This window comes from Medicago truncatula, chromosome 7 (assembly GCF_003473485.1).
Source record: "Medicago truncatula cultivar Jemalong A17 chromosome 7, MtrunA17r5.0-ANR, whole genome shotgun sequence".
Lineage (NCBI taxonomy): Eukaryota > Viridiplantae > Streptophyta > Magnoliopsida > Fabales > Fabaceae > Medicago > Medicago truncatula.
The window spans coordinates 10,661,639-10,680,479 of NC_053048.1; the positions used below are offsets into that span (position 1 = coordinate 10,661,639).

Consider the following 18,841-nt stretch of genomic DNA (forward strand, 5'->3'; position numbering starts at 1 on the left):
GTAAGTTGTTTTTCTTGCATTATTTCATTCAAGTTCAATTACTTTAAACTCACACCAAGTAACTTAAACAAAAACAACACACTCACTGCTCAAAACAGAAAAACAGGAGAGAGAAAAAAAACATAAACATGTTAATAATAACAGAACAGTCAACATTGCTTTAGGTTCATGTTTTGATGATGTTGGTAATTAGTTCTTAGATGTTGTTAGTTAAATATTTCATTTGATGATTGTTTTGTTTTGGTATTACAGCACGAAACTATGTTAAAGCACCTAGAAACCATGTCTCATTGTGCATAGAAATCCTTATGCGTGTGTGTGTGTCAAAATCCTTTGAATCGATTCAAATAAGTCTTGAATCGTATCACTCTGAATTCATTCAAAACAGTTTGAATCGTATCATAAAAACTCTCTGACCTTGGTTGAATCGAGACATATTATTTTGAATCGTATCATTCTTAATATGGGGTTGTTTGAATCGATTCATATTTTGTCTGATACATATCAATCTTCATAGCCTTCATACATTTAGTGAATCGATTCAACATGTTGTTTTTTGTCGAAATTTTGCACCTGCCACCCTTTTCTATATATATTCACTTCCTCATAACACCCAACTCATTGAATCAGTTGCATCTATTCTCTCTAGAATCTCCAAACCTCATTGTTCATACATTCTTCAAGATTAAACACTTTTTCTTAGAATCACTTTGTTCTTTGAGTCTTAAGATTGCTAGAGTGCTATAGGGATTGTAAGTTGGTTCTTTCAAGGGGATTGATTGGGTAAATCAAAGTCCTAAGTGAAGTGAATAATCTCATTCCACCTCTAAAGGTCTTGGGGGTTCTTTCAAAGTTCTTGTAAAAATAAAACCGCAAACCAATCCAAAAACCCAAAATCGCAAAAATCAAATATTTTTGGATGCTTTTGGATGTTGTTTTGTAAAAATCACTTGCATTGGATTCGATTTTGGATCCGCTTTTCAAATTCAAACCAAATCAAACGATACCGCAAAAGTAAATTGTATTATTATTATATATTACATTAATATATTGCTCCTTGGTTTTTAATCTTTTATATTGTATTAATTTAATATATAATGTTACTACTTCAAACATCTCCAACATTCATGTAAGAAAATACATTTCGAATATAATAGATCATTGTTAATCTATAATATATAAAAAAATTAGTTAATGTTATATTTTGCATCAAATCTAATATTTTTACCTCCTAACCGAACGCATAGTACTAGGGACCATTTTCTCTAAAAATCTGGGGTTTAACACACAAAAAAAACTATTATTTTATTGTGTATATGTAATATTAATAAATAAAAAAATTACATGTAGCATTTTGGATATCCAAATTAAACCGTATATATTTGGATTGATTCAGATCAATTTTTTTTAAATTATCACCTAAACATAATTGAACAACATACGATTTTTATTTTGGATTGGGTGACGATTTTTTATAAATAATTCTATAAAAAATAAATTCTTACAAATACCCACAAAAAACTTGTAAAAAAAACCAAATATAATAAAATTATCTTAAAAATTGTGTGTTGAATAAAAAGATAGATGAATGAGCAAACCCAAACTTGCAACTAAGATGACTTGCAAGTTATAATTAAGACTGAAAAAATGGTTTGGCAGTTTGGGGGGTGTATAAAGCATAGAAACTCACAAGCTCATCAATTTATAGAGCCCAAAAATAAAGAGTAAATTTAATATATATATTTTTTATATTATTATGTCTATATGATAAAATAAATTCCACAATCTTATCATTTTCATCAACATCATTCATCAATGGCTCTCTCAACTTCCTTCTCCAACTTCTTCTCATTCCCATCACCACCAACAAAGTCACCACAACAACCACCCTCTCTTCTCTCTCCATTTCCCTCTCATCAAAACCGTAACAACAAGTTCATACCACTTGTTCTAAGCCGCAATGAAACCTCTTCATCATCAATCACATCATCATCATCAATCACATCTTCATCATCTTCTTCACCAGAACCACCACAAGATATGTCTTCAAGTTTCTCAACATCAAACACTGTGTTCTCAGCATCACCTTACAATGTTCAAATTATTGTTGAAGATGATGAGCCTGAAGAGAGGTTTCTTAATAGGTTTCGTAGAGAGGTTTTCAGTGCTGGTATTATTCAAGAGTGTAAGAGAAGAAAGCGTTTTGAGAATCCACAGGATGAGAAGAAAAGAAGAGTTCGTGATGCTGCTAAGCGTAATCGTAGGAACAAGTTTGCTAGGTATGTTATTACGGGAATTTCATGTTTTCTTGTTTTTGTTTTTGTTTTTGTTACCTGTTTGGATAATTTGTGCACGACACGGATACTGGCAGGCCGACACTGTTAATAATATAAGAAAATCATATAATTCAGTGTAATTATATGGATCCGTTGTTCTATCAGGACACGTCTATTCGAAGAGTGTTCGTGCTTCATTTAATATCTTTTTTTGTGTGACCCGGGTATCTCTGGTTGCAACTGCATACACTAATAGTCCCTCAAGCCAGATATGACTGTAATGAGTGACAAAACTCTAACTCGAGAGATTTAACACTGATGCATTCTCGGAACTAAATTTGAACTTAAGACCCTTGGTTAAACCGAAAGAGATTCTTTACCATCTCATTCGAGTATTCTTGGGTTAGTATTAGGTTAATTGACACCACAAATTAAATAGTGAATATTGAATATTCACAATCTTTATTGAGTGGATTCTAGATTGGATAACTCATTAACCTTTGATTGAATTTCAATACCATGAATTTGAGTGATTATACACTATTTCAAGTGCTCCAGCTACAGGTAGATTTGAACACATGTGAATTGTGGTTAATTATAATCAAATTCGTGGATAATGGGGTTTTGTAGATGTATCTATTAACCAAGTCCAACACATCACTAACCATGAGTGTGAATTGTGTTAACCGTTTATAAAGTTGTCAAATTTAGGTGTTCTAAACTGTTATTCAAATAACATTTGGTAGGCAAAGGTACCACCACTAGCACGCAACTGCATTAACTAATCCGTTGTGGTAGTTGAGATCCATTTAAGGAATCAACCTCTCCTGATGTGTGTTTTCCGTATGGACTTGTCAAAAATCAACCCAAGTATCTGCTACTTGTATCACTTTCATGTTAGGTAAAGGTTTTTAGCGTAATATGGTCCATCATTCTCATGTTTGTTGGAGTTCAAAGTCAAGATGATGGAAGTAGGAGAATCTTATGGTGTTTTGATTTTTGACTGGGGAGTTTAGATAAATCCAAATAAACTCTACACCCTCTTCCAAATGTACCTTCTTATGGTATGAAATATTGATTATGTGAAAGTTTTACCACCATAAGTTGAAACATAAACTTTGAGACATTCCTATGTGAATGTGTTCTTCTGGTTAGATAAATACCAAGAACTACTATGAAGGTAGTTTCAGGGGACCAAATATATTACATGAAGAGAGTTTTTCATTTTCTTCATTTTAACTTTTAGTACATATTGTTGTTTAATTTATTTTGTTGGGGTTATCAAATAAATATAGAAAAAGGCATATATATAAGTAAAATAATAGGTTGGGGTCAGAGGTTTAAACAGCAGTTGTAGTAACAGTTTCATCATGCTTCTTGATATTGTGGAGAATCACGGTCAAATGCCATTGATGTGACCTCAATTGCAGTTTTGTTGCGGTTTTGGCAACACGGAAAACTGTTTTATGGCGTCTCAGCTTGCGGTCGCGGACCTTTATTTAAAACCTCCGGTTGGGTTGTCATGACATGGCCATGCCTCCCCTTCTTTTCCTTTGACAAAGATAATTTGATACCTGTGTGTCTTGCATCATTTTCAGGCGCCCTATGGGAGAAGGGGGGAACTCATCAAGAGGATCGTACAACAACTACATGGAAGATGATCCAAGACCCAAGAAGGAAGAGGATGATGATAACTGGGATCTACCTGAAGAGGATGTACTAAATTTTTGACTGCACAATTCCCCACATTCAGTATGATTCTTCACATTTTACTGTGAGAGGCTTTGTCTGCATGTAGATTCTATAACGTGAAACTGAAATCAATTCCTTAGACTTAATTATTGTATTTTTCAACATACATTTCATTTGAGAATGATATTTATATTAATACAATATGTTCATTTGTGCATTGAAAATTTGATCTGCCCTCGATTCTCTGGAGTCTTTCGGCAGTTTTTTTTCCCTCCCCTCTTGCATCAATTTAAATCTCCTATTATGTTGAATTTACCTGTCATGTACGAGTTATGAATCAAGGTTAATTTATGTGATAATAAAAAATCAGTCTTCGTTGGATGATGAAATATTCTTGTTGTATAGAGGATCCCCAAATGAGAGAGGATAGCTTGTTCATACAGTCTGCAGTTGTCTGAAAAGACAACAGCCACGTTATCGATGGCGGATGACGGAATATGGCAAAAGACCAAAAAATTGCCATATAATCATGCCATTGCGGCCTATAGTGTCGTCATGGACGGCATCCTTTCATAATTTGGCTACGGCAGTTGTCCAAAAACCAGCCCTGTCATCCTCCTTTTCACAACACTGGTTTTAATTTTTTCTTTTCTTTGGACTTGGGAGTATGTCCCATCAGGCGACACCGTTAAGTGTAAATAATGTTTATTTCTATAGTGATTAACTTCTCAACCGTTTTTCAGTTACTTTTTCATATATATGGTCTTTTTTCATGTTTGGCTTTTTCAACCTTTTGTGCTGAAGATGCATTTTTTATCATACTGTCATTTGATACTAATTATCGGAAATGTTTTCTTCTCCTTTGTCGTTACTGAAATCCTTGACCTCGTTAGATTAGAATTTTAAACTAGACTAAATGATACAAGTGATAGACCGAGTTGTCATGCTAGGATTAAGTGTCATGAAAAAGCAGGAACATGGTATGAAACTATAGTTTTAGACATGTAGTAAAAAAAAATTACTGAAGCTATGGATTAAGAATTAAGAACCAAAAAGAATTAGGAACCAAATTTCTTTGTTCATGATTGAACCATTGGCTTAAGTTTAAGTAATTTGTAGCTGTGCTGAAAAATTGGATGTAAGCTCATCAGTTTGTTCTGAAAAAGTCTCAAGTATAAACTCTAGTGACTAGATTGATTGGTGGGAGATTTCATTACTTCTAATATCTAAGTGCAAATAATAGTGTTCCAAACTAAAAATATTTAAACTTAGTATACCAAATATAATATTTCCTTTTCCCAGCTATCCTATTACAAAGTATCAAACCATATGCTTAGCATTTTTCACCAAAGGATGGTTTACATTTAATTGAGTTGAACTAAAAGTGAAACCTTCTTGTTCAGATAAAAAGAAATCTGCAAGCTGTTTTTCTTAACATGAATTGTCTGTGAAAACTTAAGATCTGTTTGTTCTTCTATGTATATCTTCATCCTATGCACTTCTGTGGCCACCTCAAAGTCATTTTTTCTGTTGCATTGTTGTTTTTCACACGTTTTCTAAAGCGGATCCAATCATCTAGAACAATCGTCATGTCATGAACTTTGCTTGTGAGATCATCACAACAGTTAGCATGGATGGTATACACTGTTTCAAACATATCGTTATTAAGCTGACAGAATCCGCCAAACTGATTTCTATCTATGTGATGAACACGGACGCCATACGCGTCAGCTATGTCTACATTTTGCGTTATAGTTTCGCACAAGGATTCTTCAGCATTTGGTCTTAGATACAAAAACATGCTCAATTTCCAGTGCTTTAAGAATTCCAAGGCTGCTGCATTTGCTTTCATGAAGAAGATCCCCCCTTCCATAGAATATGTTCTTTCTCCATCACTTGAGAAATTGCATGAAATACTTAGTTCATACGAAGGATCAAAGTTCTCCAGTGGACTTCTAAGCCAAAGTACATCTGTATCCTGCAGCAAAGCAAACGTCACATATTGATTTATAAACTATGATCTTCTGATTCCAAAAAGTAAATAGTCATTCTGATTCTTAAATGTGAGTCTTCGAAAAAGTCTCCGATTGTATAAAAAAATACAAAATGTTATTTAAATGTCTTTCGTTAGATAGTTTAGTTATTGAATTTGTATGCAATTAGTCGATTTAGTTTATAAAATTACTAACGAAAAATACACTTGAGAATGCCTTTGTGATTTCAAAAACGACAATTACTCGATTAAAACTTATTAGAATGCATACCGTAAAAATTATGTTGTAACCCAATTCAATCACATCAATCAAAACATTATTTCTTCTCCAACTGAATACACTGTGATCTGGGCTAGTGATAGATTGTCTTTTGGTTGAAAAATAAGGTTCAAAAGTTGAGGGATGGATGCAATGAGGATGCAAGAACCTGCAATATTCAAAAGCTTGGGGGTCCATAGTTATGATAACCAAGTGATTCAAAAATCTTTGAGTATCTTGGCCAGATTTGAAGCTTTGTAGTAAAACTTCAAGCAATGATCCTGGCCTTGCATGTGATTCATCTACCATTGTTAGGATAATTGTTCTGTCTGACATGGTTGCTTTCCTCAGTACTTGAATCAGTTCTTGTTTTTCTGAAGGATGCTGATAGGAAAAAGAAAAGAAGTTAACTTGGGAGTATCTCAAAAACAATTAGTAATAGTTACCTTATTTATTATGCAAGAAATTGATTACTAGCCTTATGACAAGTTTATATAATTATGTGTCTTTTGAGTATTAATAATGTTTTAAATACAACTTAAAAAAAACAATCTAAAAAACATTTCTCCTTTGGCTAATACACTTAAAAAAACAATGTTTCTTTTTTCATCTATAAGTTTCTCACGCGTCCTATGCAGTTTGGATTTTAGAATCCGACCACATAAAAACCCCATAAAACCTTCAAAAACACGTTAAAATTTTCGGATTTTAAAATCTTAATAAGACGTGCGAGAAAGTCATACGATGGAAAAAATAATAACCTTAAAAGAAATCAAATCCATTATTTATATATACTTTCAAAGCTCTATGTTACAATTTATCATTGGAATCAAACTTTGTACCCAAAACTTATAACTCATAAATTAAAGTGATAAACCATAGGCATCTACTACTTGCACTAAACTTGGAATATAACTTATAAAGTAAAGCATCTCTATTATATTCAAACACCTACACAACCTTTTTTTTCTATAGACAAGAGTTAGATTTAAACATCTAACCGGTTTTTGTTACAACATAATGTGTGAAATATGAGTAATGTTGTGAATACTCGGACTAAATATAACACTCTTTCGAACACTCATTAGATAGAGTGCATGTCCTCTAAAAAAAAAGATAGAGTGTATGTTGCGTCCCACCATTTTGATAGTCGGTCCATTTTAAAAATAGGTCTCATATATCGTATTTCAACATCTAAAAAAAATATGGTATTCATATCATACTTAAAAGTTTCAAATGATAAAAAAATATGCTTGCTTGAATTCACAAAGCACTCCCACTGATGCTAATCAACAGAAACCAAATAAAAATGAACCCACAAATTTTACGTAAAAATGATCTAAGTTTGAGTGTAATTACCTTCGTTTGAGCCATTTTAACTGGTCCATGATAGTGTAACCGAAGGAAGCACATGAACACAATCAAGAAAGCTGTGAGAGGAAGAACATATACAAAGTTTCTCAATCCCAAAGGTCTCATTCTTCTCATTGCAAATAATAATAATAATTTAGGGCCTCACTTGAAAAGTTAAGTTTTGTGTTTAAGTGCTATTCAAAAATAGGTCAAAGTGTTAGAGAAAATGAGTCATTTACATTAAAGCTAGAATCAATCCAATCTTATAAAAATAGAAAAAGACAAATTATATATTTATGTCTATTCCTTCAAAAAAAAAATGTATTTATGTCTATAGTAGTAGGGATTGACTATAAAAGCATATCGTATCAATTTTAAATAGGAAAAATGGAAACCGTTTATTTCAAATTCATTAAGTGACATAAGAAAAATATCGACAACGTCAAAATTCTATACAAGGATTTATTTTGTCCCAAATAAAAACTATTTCCTCTGGTTTCAATTTTAAGCAATTTTTCACTTTATAAATTCATTGAATAAATTATTTATAAGATTTTGTCAACAAAAAAAAGTTATCATTTATAAATCATATATATCATTGATTTAACGAATCTAACAAATAAAAAAGTGTTTATAGTTGAGACCAGAGGAGCAGAAATGTTTATGAATTAAATTTAAAAATGTTGAAAAAATATTTAGATTCAATTAATATACACGTAATTAGTCCCATTTTTTTTGTTCATATACACAAAAATATTGTTTACGGTATCAATCTAAATTAAATTAAGTCATTAACTTTTACTTTACATAAAAATCTTCAGTTCCCATGAGCTTACCTCAATTGCTAGGAGCAGTACATAATATACGCAGGGACAATATCTTATTTATTTGCATAAACTATTTTTCATAAGCTCAAAACGAAGCCAATCCAAACGGGGATTAAGTAAATAGAAAGGCAATGAAAGTATAGTTTTGTTCATGGTTTTAGCCAATGGTCTAAGTTTAACTGCTTTGTTGCTATGTTTATCTTAATATGAATTCTCTGTGAAAACTTGAGAGCTGTATCTTCATCCAATGCACTTCTGTGGCCACCTCAAAGCCACTTTTTCTGTTGCATTGTTCTTCTGCACGCCATTTCGAAACCGGATCCAATCTTGTAGAACAATCTTCATGTCATGAACTTTGCTTCTGAGATCTTCACAGCAGTTAGCATGGATGGTATAAGCTGTTTCGAACATATGATTATTTACCTGACAAAATCCACCAAAGTGATTTGTATCCATTTCATTAACAAAGAAGCCATATGATTCAGCTATATCTTGATTTTTTGAAACAGTTGCACACAAGGATTCTTCAACATTTGAGCTTGTATACAAAAATTTCTTCAATCTCCAATGCTTCATGAATTCCAAGGCTTCATCATTTGCTTTCATGAAGAAGATTCCTCCTTCTTGCATGGAATGTGCTCTTTCTTCAGCACTTGAGAAATTGCATGAAATACTTAGTTCATACAATTTATCGAATTTCTCCAGTGGACTTCTAAGCCAAAGAACATCTGTATCCTGCAGCAAAGTAAAATTCACATGCAATTTCAACGAGTAAATGGTCATTCTGATCCCATAAATGTTTGAAGCGTTGTCAAAATAGTTTTTTGAATGTATACAAATTAGAAAATCATATCTAAATTTGTCTTTCGTTAGTTAATTTCATTATCGAATGTGTATAACATTGGTCAATGTAGTTTATAAAATGTTAACACCTTAATAATTTATGGACCAAAATGATCATTTATTCGATTAGAATCCATACCGTAAAAATTATGTGGTAGCCCAATTCAATGACATCTATCAAAACATTATTTCTTCTCCAACTGAATACATTGTGATCTGGGCTTGTGATAAATTGTCTTTTGGTGGAAAAATAAGGTTCGAAAGTCGAGGGATGGATGCAATGTGGATGCAACAATCTGCAATATTCAAAAGCTTGGGGGTCCATAGTTATGATAACCAAGTGATTCAAAAATCTTTGAGTGTCTAGACCAGATTTGAAGCTTTGTAGTAAAACTTCAAGCAAAGATCCTGGCCTTGCATGTGATTCATCTACCATGGTTAGAACAATTGTTCTGTCTGCCATGGTTGCTCTCCTCAGCACTTGAATCAATTCTTGTTTTTCTGAAGCATACTGATAGGAAAAGAAAAGAAAAGATGTTAATTAGGGAGTATATCAAAATAATTACTACTAATGTTTACTCTTATTTATTATGCAAGGAATCAATATTTACTAGTTTTATGACATGTTTGAACATGATTCTTGTAGGTGGAGAAAATATAATCGAAAGAAAAATAACTCATTTTATATATCCAACAAATTCTCTAGCAAAAATTATTGTTATTACCGTCGGTTTTCTAGTTATAAGTCAGGGGTAGTTAATTACCGTTGGAGTGTTATTGGTGTTTTTGACTTTATTATTAAAAAAATAAAATTGATGGATCATCATCATCATCATCATTATAATTATTATTATTATTTGTACTTTGTTCCTTTTTACTTTTTCTCTTTAGAATGTCATCATTTTTTTATTTTGAATTATAGTTATTTGTTGAAGGTGATTAAGGGTAATTCATGTGACTTTGATTTTGATTTAATGTGCAATCCAGTGTATTTAGACATTATTTTGTTAATAACTCTTTTCTGGTCAAAATGCATGACTTTTTAATAACTTTTATTCCTCTTTGACTAGCCCACATCTTAAAGAAATTATTTGGCTTAATTGCACTTTTAGACCCTTATCTTTCTAAAAGTTGCGGTTATGGCCTCCTAACTAATTTAAATACAAAACAGCCCCCTATGTTTTGATTCTTTGGCAGTATTGGACCCCCAGTCCATTAGTGAGGTGCCACGTGGCCCCTTAAATAACACACGTGGCACCTCACTAATGGACTGGGGGTCCAAAACTGCCAAAAAATCAAAACATAGGGGGCTGTTTGTATTTAAATTAGTTAGGGGGTCATAATCGCAACTTTTGGAAAGATAGGGGTCCAAAAGTGCAATTAAGCCAAATTATTTTATAGGTATTAAAATAAAAAGTTGATATATTTATAAAGATAAAATTATATTTAACCTTTTATATAATTAATTTTCTTTTTTTAACAATCGGAATCAACCTCAATACTTGATATTAATAACATTTGTACATCTTACGCACAAACCATCATCTGCACTATACTCGGCGGTATAAATAAAAGAGTAAAGTATCGTCATTGTATTCAAACATCAAATCTTTTTCTCCATAAACAAGAATTAGATTTAAACACAAAACCTTTTTTCATTACGATGTAATGTGTGAAGTATATTTTTATGGCCGAGTATAATTTTAAATAAGGCTATATGAATAGTGTTAGTGGCACTCACTTTAAACTCTTTTCTGCACGTGGACATCAACATTTTAAAAATGGATTTTACATAAATTGAAGCTACGTGCATTTCACTAGATGAGTTAATGTTATAATTAGCTCTATTAGCGAACTATTTACAAGTCCAATTGATGACTAGTTTTTGTTGAAAAACCTACCTGACTTGGGGAAAAAAAAAATCTTTCAATCACAAACTCAGATTTATAATCCCTAAAAATACTCAAATTTATAACCTTATAATTAAAATATTTCAGTCCGATTCCATTCAAATCAACATATGGTATTCAAATCATGCTTAAAATCTTAAAATGATAAAAACAAAAACTATGGTACATGTATATATGCATTCATCATTGAAGATAATTAACAAAAATCATATAGGCTTGAGCAAAATTACCTTCATTTCACCCATTTTAATTGATCCATAGTTGTGATTTCGAAGGAAGCACATCAGCATGATCAAGAAAGCTGTGAGAGGAAAAACATAGACACCATTTCCCAATCCCAAAAGTCTCATTATTCTCATTGCAAACAATAATTTGATTTTGAAAAAGAGCTCAATGTGTTGAGAAAAAAATAGTCTTTTACATTAAAGCTAAAATCAATGAGATTTTATTAAAGCAGAAATAGACAAATTATATATTTATGTCCAAAATTTGATTTTGAAAAAGCAGGTTGAATACGTTTTTATTTTTTTTACTAATAATTATCAATCAATTAGTAGAGAATGGAAACCTTTTGTATCAAATTCAGTAAATGACATATAAAAATATTTCTTTACGAATTGATATGAATTAAATCTAGTTTTTTAATAAAAATAGAAAATTTGGATTTGATTTATATATACTTTTAGTGTAAAGAATTTTACAATGTCAATCAATTATACCATGATTAAGAATAATTGATATTTTTTAATCACATAATCTAGTGGTGAGATTCACACACTTGAAGTGTACAGAAATAGAAAATTCAAAGTTTAAACCCTTCGTTCGTGCACATAAAGCATATGGTATCTACTAATTAAACTAATTAACCTACACTTACTGGACAAGAAAAAAGTTCGGCTTTAATCATTAAATTATTTTTAAAATCACATGTATGAGTAGTGATTAGTTGACTAATTTATTGATTGTGCAAAATTATTTTACACTTTTAAAAATTAGACACATTAACAATTTTTGGAACATTGGTGTGAAGTAATTGGTGTGACGTAAGGATGAAAATTGGAAACACCAAGTAATTATACTTTGATCTAGTGTTGTGTGAATAGAAAGAAAAAAAAAAGTTGGAAGTCCCATATAAAATAGAACACACATATTAGCAGGTGTTTAAATTGTGGTATTTAATTTTAAATATTTGATAATGATAAAGAAAAATAGTTTTATTATTTTTTTTTCGTGAATATCACTTCCCATAAATTTAGCTTATGGTTGTTGTGATAAGAATAAGAATTCAATTGAATTTCTTATCTTTTCTTCATTCAAATCCAACGAGTTTGTTTCCTCCACTTTTGTGAATTTGTTTCTTTTGATCCTATCCACAAGTGTTGTTGAACTAAATAATGAATAAGTTCCTTTTTGATCTTATCCATCAGAGTAACTGTTGCCGCAATTTTTGCTAAAATAGTTACAAAATCTCTATATAAATAGAGGACTCCACTTAGTTCAAAAATCACATCAAAGAGTTTCTATTGAGTTGTCGATAACTCTTTCTCTCTTCTCCCTCCAGCTTGTGTTGTCGAGTTATTCTTCTCCTCATCTTTTTTTTGTCCCTTCGGAAATAATAGTGTTTTTAAGACCTTAGTCCTTATTCGGTATAATGTCCCTTCGGAATTAAGAAAAGTCTTAAAAACATAGTTTCGTCGATAATGTATGCCCCTTCAGAATAAAAAGTACTTTTAAGAATATAGTCCCTTTTGGAACAATAATGTCTCATCGGAATTGAGAATGATCTTAACGGTATATAAATATTCTTTCAATATTTTTCTAATTGAGGAGAAATTAAAAAGTCGAAATGGTGGTATCACCATATTTGAGTGATCGTAGTGCCATATTGATATTTTGGAGAAATTAAAGTTAAAGTTGTGGTAACACCAATTTGAGTGGTCTCAGCACCATAATAGAGTGGTAACAATACCATATTAAAGTGGTTTCAGTATTAAAGAGTGGTATTAGTACCTTATTTGAGGGTGTAAATCTCGAACAATTTTTTAGAGTGCAGTAGTTAATCGCACAGTTGTAGTTGAGTTTGTTTTATCCTGGAGGCGGCGTTGTTGATGTCTATCATGCACAACTTGGGCAATGCCACAAAACGTCTTAAAGAGAGCGACCTGGTCGTGACTCAACCTAGTAACAACTTCGGTAGATATTCTTTTTCAAAATAGAATTTGGAAATCCAAATACAACAGCTTGAAAATCTAAAAACAACAATTTTAAGACGTTTTAACTGTTATGTCTATCGAAGAAATTACTTATTGAGGTTCGTTGTCCCTCAAAAAAATAAGGATTAATTTGGCTATTGACATACATCTTTCGACTGAAACGATGACGTGATCTTTGTTATAATTCACATATGCAATTTTGAAATCTATTTTCAAAAATCAGAACGGCAATGTGAATAAATAACTTTAACTGTTAAGAGAATAAAACCGACAAGTGTTGTTGCATCGTCCTTAATTTTCCACTTGATTCTTGACAATTTAAAAGGGCTTTTATTTATCATAACAAACTGCTGATCGGAATAGGATAAAAATAGGTGTCAATTATTGGAAAATTTTGTACTATGACCTTGAACGATGACAAATATGAATGATGCAATGGTTCTAAATTTTTAAGGTTGAGCATGAGTGTACCACATAAAGGATCTTGTGCTTGCTTCACTTAACCAACGTACTGTTCGAGCACATAGAGTACTATTTTTTGGACATATGTGAACTCGAGTGATCAATTATTTTAGGATTTGTTCTTATAAGAACAGGTTGAGTGACTTGTATACAACATTTTTATTGTGGGAAAGACTGCTTTATTGATGGTATGTTCAAAATTAAAATTCTTCTTTTAAGTTATAAATTTTGTGATTTAAATATTTGTCATATCAAAATTTATTATGTGAACAAGCGTTTAATTTAAAACTTGAGTAACTTGGATTTAATTTGAAAGTTATATGATTAGAAAATTTTATTTTACAGTCAGGATAAATGAATCAAAAGTTCATATAAATCAGTGTTTAGAGAATTTGAATCTCTAAACTTAATAAAATATGATATGTGCAAACTTGATGGCACATAAATTAGAAATGATAAAATAATATTTTATCATATTTATTGATGACCGTGAATTTTGAAAAATAAAATTCATATGTTCATTTTCTATAACGAAAATTGAAATTTATGTGAGATAGAGTACCCAAGTCTAAAAACAAAAATTCTTATTAAAGAAATTTTTGAAGAAAAGACAACCCAACTTGTCTTATTTTTTAATTTGGGATTGTCTGGACTATATTTGAATTCTGGACCCCAAGAGAGTTGAACTCACTGGTAGAGCCTATGAATGTGTATTCAATGGGTATGCTATAAATAGTGAAACATATAGATTTTATCACCTAAATGCTAAAGGGATCATAAAAGATGTTGATTGCAATGTAAATATTTACCCTTTCAAATAAATAATAGTTCGGGCACTAGAGGGAGCGCTAGTGGGAGCACGACATTAGTGGGGGAAAAATAAATTGTCTTTTAAAAATTAAGAACTAGTTGGGGCACTATATCTAATCACTTTCCAGTAATCAGAAATAGTTATCTAAACATCGTATAAGATGTTATAGAACCTCAAAGAGGTAAGAAAGCTATAATTGCTAAAGAATATAAATCTAATTATATGGTTTGTATATTGGAAGAGGATCCATTTGACATTCAAGAAGTTTTGTCTTCATTGGATGCTAACTTTTGAAAAGAAGCAATAAACGATAAAATGGATTCTCTAGAGTCTAACGAAACATGACTCTTAGTTGACTTGCATCCTGGTTGCAAACAATCGGTTCTATTTGAATTTTGGAAAAAGAAACTAAAACCTTATGGTTCTTTGCTAAATACAAGGGTTACCTTGTAGAAAAAGTTTTTAGGCAAAGAAAAAAATATAGATTTCTTCGACACCTAGTCACCAGTCACTAGAATCATACTCATGAGGGTACTAGTCCCTTAAGCCGTTGTTCATATCTCGACAGTACTCCAAATGGATTTGAAAGTTTCCTTTTTAAAGGGTGAACTAGAAGAAATCTATATGAAACAACCTGAAAGTTTTGTGATTCATGGACAACAAAACAAGGTTTGTAAGTTAAACAATTCTTTGTATGGTCTAAAATAAACTCATGAGGAATGACATAAAAAAATTGGCATTCTAATGCTATCGAATGAGTATAATAAAGTTAATGAAAGTGACAAATGTATTTACTACAATATGAAAATAACATTTGCACGATCATATGACTATATGTAGACGACTTGCTTACATTTGGTTCAAATATTCATACTGAAAATTATGTGAAATCATTGTTTATCAACAACATTGATAAGAAAGACGTAGACAAAGTTGAAGTAATTCTTGGTTTCAAGATTACTAGATCAGAAAAGAGAACTTTTTTTATGAATCTCACAAAGTTGAGAAGAACTTAAGGAAATGTAATTATTTGACTGGAAACTTGCAAGCATATATTATGATGCAAGTGTAAGAACACTTGAGATGGAGTTGGACAAACAGAATATGCGAGCATCATTGGCAGTCCGCATGTATACCACTAAATGTATTAGACCCGACGTTACCGATGTCGTGAAACTCTTGTGCAAGTTTACTACTAGACGTATGAGAAGCATTGCCATGACATTGAAAGAATCATGAGGTACCTTAAGAACACTATGACTCTATGATTACATTATGAGGAGTAACTTATTGTACTTAAATGATGCAAGATATAAAAATAGAACATCATTCGTATGAGTAGTAAGCGACCAATGGCTACACATTGAGCATCGCTGGAGGAGTTGTTTGTTGAAACAAATGATATTGACTCAGTCCACTATGAAATGTATCTAGGATGAGAAAACTAGTTAAGAAGCAATTTGATAAGATGCTTGTTGGTTGAGAACCCTTAGTCGGTGACACTGTTGCCAGAAGTGTTGATTCATTGTGATACTACTGCAGCTATTACAAAAATTGAGAATCGTTACTACAATGGAAAGCGACGATAATTACGGCACGAACACATAAAAGATTAGAGAGCTAGCTACTCTCAAAAGGAACAGTTAAAGAAGATCATGTATGTACTGATGAAGAACTAATTGATCCTTTGACGAAAGGAATAACTAAGAAAGTTCTAAACACATCCAATAGGATGAGACTGATGCCTAAAGATCACGAGTGATGGTAACCCGACCTACGTGACTGGAGATCCCAAAAAATTGGTTCAATGGGTAATAACAAGTCACAATTGATAGAACATACTATGATAAAAGTAAGAAAGCATGATTCCTACAGTGACAGAAGGATGAGATAATAGAAACTTTTAATGAGATATATACTCTATGTTGAGTGGAGTACATAGCTACAGGAGTACTCTTGATAGACTCACCTATACCAATGTGGAACTGAGGCTGGTTCCTATGGGATTTGGGGCAAAAATACCTAGAGCGTTCGTTAAAACTTGGATAGAGGTGCAAGTCTATAAACGCACGGGCTTTTAGAATACACCTTAGGAATATTTTGTGTTCTATGTCTGAGATAGAGTTCAATGATGTAAGCAACTCTTGTTAAATCAGAATATTATCTGCTATGCAAAGGTTCAAGTTTTAGGCGACACCTTTGTTTATTAGCAATCTTATATAAACGTTTTGACGTTATTATTGAAACCATTTTTTAAATTAAAGTGAGGGATTGTTGGAACATTGGTGTGAAGTTGGGAGGAAAATCGAAAGATTAAACACCAAGTAATTATACTTTGATCTAGTGTTGTGTGAATTGAAAAAAAATAGAGTGTGAGGGCCCCACATAAAATAGAACACACATGTTATCAGTGTTTAAATTGCGGTATTTAATTTTAAATACTTGATAATAATAAAAAAAAAATGTAATTATTATTTTTATTCATGAATATCACTTCCCATAAATTTAGGTTATGGTGATTGTGATAAGAATAAGAATTCAATTGAATTTCTTATCTTTCCTTCATTCAAATCCAATGAGTTTGTTTCCTCCACTTTTGTGGATTTGTTTCTTTTAATTCTATCCACAAGTGTTATTGAACTGATTAATGGATAAGTTTCATTTTGATCTTATCCATCAAAGTAATTGTTGCCGCAATTTTTGCCAAAACAGTTCAAAATCTCTATATAAATAGAGGACTCCACTCAGTTCAAAAATCACATCAAAGAGTTTCTATTGAGTTGTCTAGAACTCTTTCTCTCTTCTCCCTCCAGCTTGTGTTGACGAGCTATTCTTCTCCTCATCTCTTTTTTTTTTGTCCCTTCGAAAATAAAAATGTTCTTAAGACCTTAATCCCTATTCGGTATATGTCCCTTCGAAATTAAAAAATGTCTTGAAAACATAGTCTCGTCGATAATGTACTTAGGTACACATATTCTAAATCTAAATCTAGTTTTAATATCTAATAAAAAAAATAAAAAAATAAAAAATAAAGCCTAAGCTATGTGACAATCTATGCACTTACAATTTCTTATTGTTTATCACAGCTTCGTGTATTTAATATATGTTTTACTTCATTCGATTATATTCTTGAAAATAATGACTTACTTCGTATGTTTTCATGTGGCTACTTGCTCAATCATTCGATTATATCCCTTGAAGAAGTATTGAAACTGAAAATAATGAGTGCTCAACATGCAACTATCACAATAGTTTAGATTTATTTTACATTATTAATAAGTTAGATATTGTTTATGTGGTTGACATTTGTGTTTATGTGTAGAGTAAACTTTGTACAATGTATTCGCAAGTTTATTTATGTAATTCCACAAGTTTATTATATGATTTTTTTTTTATCTTTGTGAGTTTTTAAAAATGAAACAAACAAAAAAAAAAACTCGTAATTTTTTACGCTTTGAAACACTTTTAGGGTAGAGGGTGTCATAGAGGGTCATAGTTGGTGGCTACGCCCTTTGTAGAGAAGATCCAGTTATGAGGTAAGACTCCTAGGAAAGTTCGATTTGATGGAGAGTCTTCTAGTAAAGGAATCTCAAATCTTGTCTAATGTTTGAAAAAGTTGGACTCTAACTAAGGTGCTTGCTATGCTTGCAATACCCTCCTTTTTAATACTATTTTGCTATCAAATACTAACTTGAATCATCATATTTTTCCCTCCCTATATGTGCGCGTTTATTTGAGTATTTGTTGACCACTCGAAAAAAATAAAGAAAATAAAAAACAAAGTTATTAGTATATCCATATCTATTGGGATGATTATTATTTGAATGATTAAACTTTTTCAATATTATAACACCTGTCCACCTTGTATAAGTTGATGAAGATTCAAAGTTCATATGTACCTGTCAAAAAAAAAAAAGTTCAGATGTTCACAACAGAGACCACCTAAGCACGATTATGTTTTATTTTAAGATATTTTTTCCTAAATAAATTAAAGAGGGATTGATATATTATTATTATTTGTACTTATATAAGGAAAATATAATATATTGTTATTTAGTTAGTTAAAACTTAAATATATCATAATCAAAATATTATTTTAGTTTAAGTAAACATATTTTAGAAAATAGAAATTCCAACATATATATAGGTATATCAAATGAGATCAATTAAATGGATCATATGTTTGATAATTTGAGTCTTCA

General features: G+C 31.3%; 2 protein-coding genes across 2 annotated transcripts; one reads left to right on the top strand and one right to left on the bottom strand.

The window, feature by feature from the left end:
- The first annotated feature begins 1,764 nt into the window (after positions 1-1,764).
- Positions 1,765-4,192, top strand: LOC25497841 (30S ribosomal protein S21, chloroplastic). The gene is made up of 2 exons (XM_013592562.3): positions 1,765-2,279; positions 3,875-4,192. The coding sequence occupies exons 1-2, from the start codon at positions 1,816-1,818 to the stop codon at positions 4,005-4,007; spliced, it is 597 nt and encodes a 198-aa protein (XP_013448016.1). The 5' UTR covers positions 1,765-1,815; the 3' UTR covers positions 4,008-4,192.
- Positions 4,193-5,454: 1,262 nt separating this feature from the next.
- On the bottom strand, positions 5,455-9,706 carry LOC25497843 (uncharacterized protein At1g28695). The gene is made up of 3 exons (XM_024770809.1): positions 9,581-9,706; positions 8,824-9,135; positions 5,455-5,946 (listed from the first exon to the last, which is right to left on the bottom strand). Exons 1-3 carry the CDS (start codon positions 9,704-9,706, stop codon positions 5,455-5,457), a joined length of 930 nt encoding a protein of 309 aa, XP_024626577.1.
- Between the last annotated feature and the right edge of the window lie 9,135 nt (positions 9,707-18,841).

Excerpts from the sequence above, each read along its gene's own strand:
- LOC25497841 (XM_013592562.3), top strand. The coding sequence starts at position 1,816 with ATGGCTCTCTCAACTTCCTTCTCCAACTTCTTCTCATTCCCATCACCA. Across the intron at positions 2,280-3,874 it reads CGTAGGAACAAGTTTGCTAG|GCGCCCTATGGGAGAAGGGG; the intron begins GTATGTTATTAC and ends CATCATTTTCAG.
- LOC25497843 (XM_024770809.1), bottom strand. The coding sequence starts at position 9,706 with ATGGCAGACAGAACAATTGTTCTAACCATGGTAGATGAATCACATGCA. Across the intron at positions 9,136-9,580 it reads AAAGATTTTTGAATCACTTG|GATACAGATGTTCTTTGGCT; the intron begins GTTATCATAACT and ends ACTTTGCTGCAG. Across the intron at positions 5,947-8,823 it reads ACTTTGGTGGATTTTGTCAG|GATACAGATGTACTTTGGCT; the intron begins GTAAATAATCAT and ends GCTTTGCTGCAG.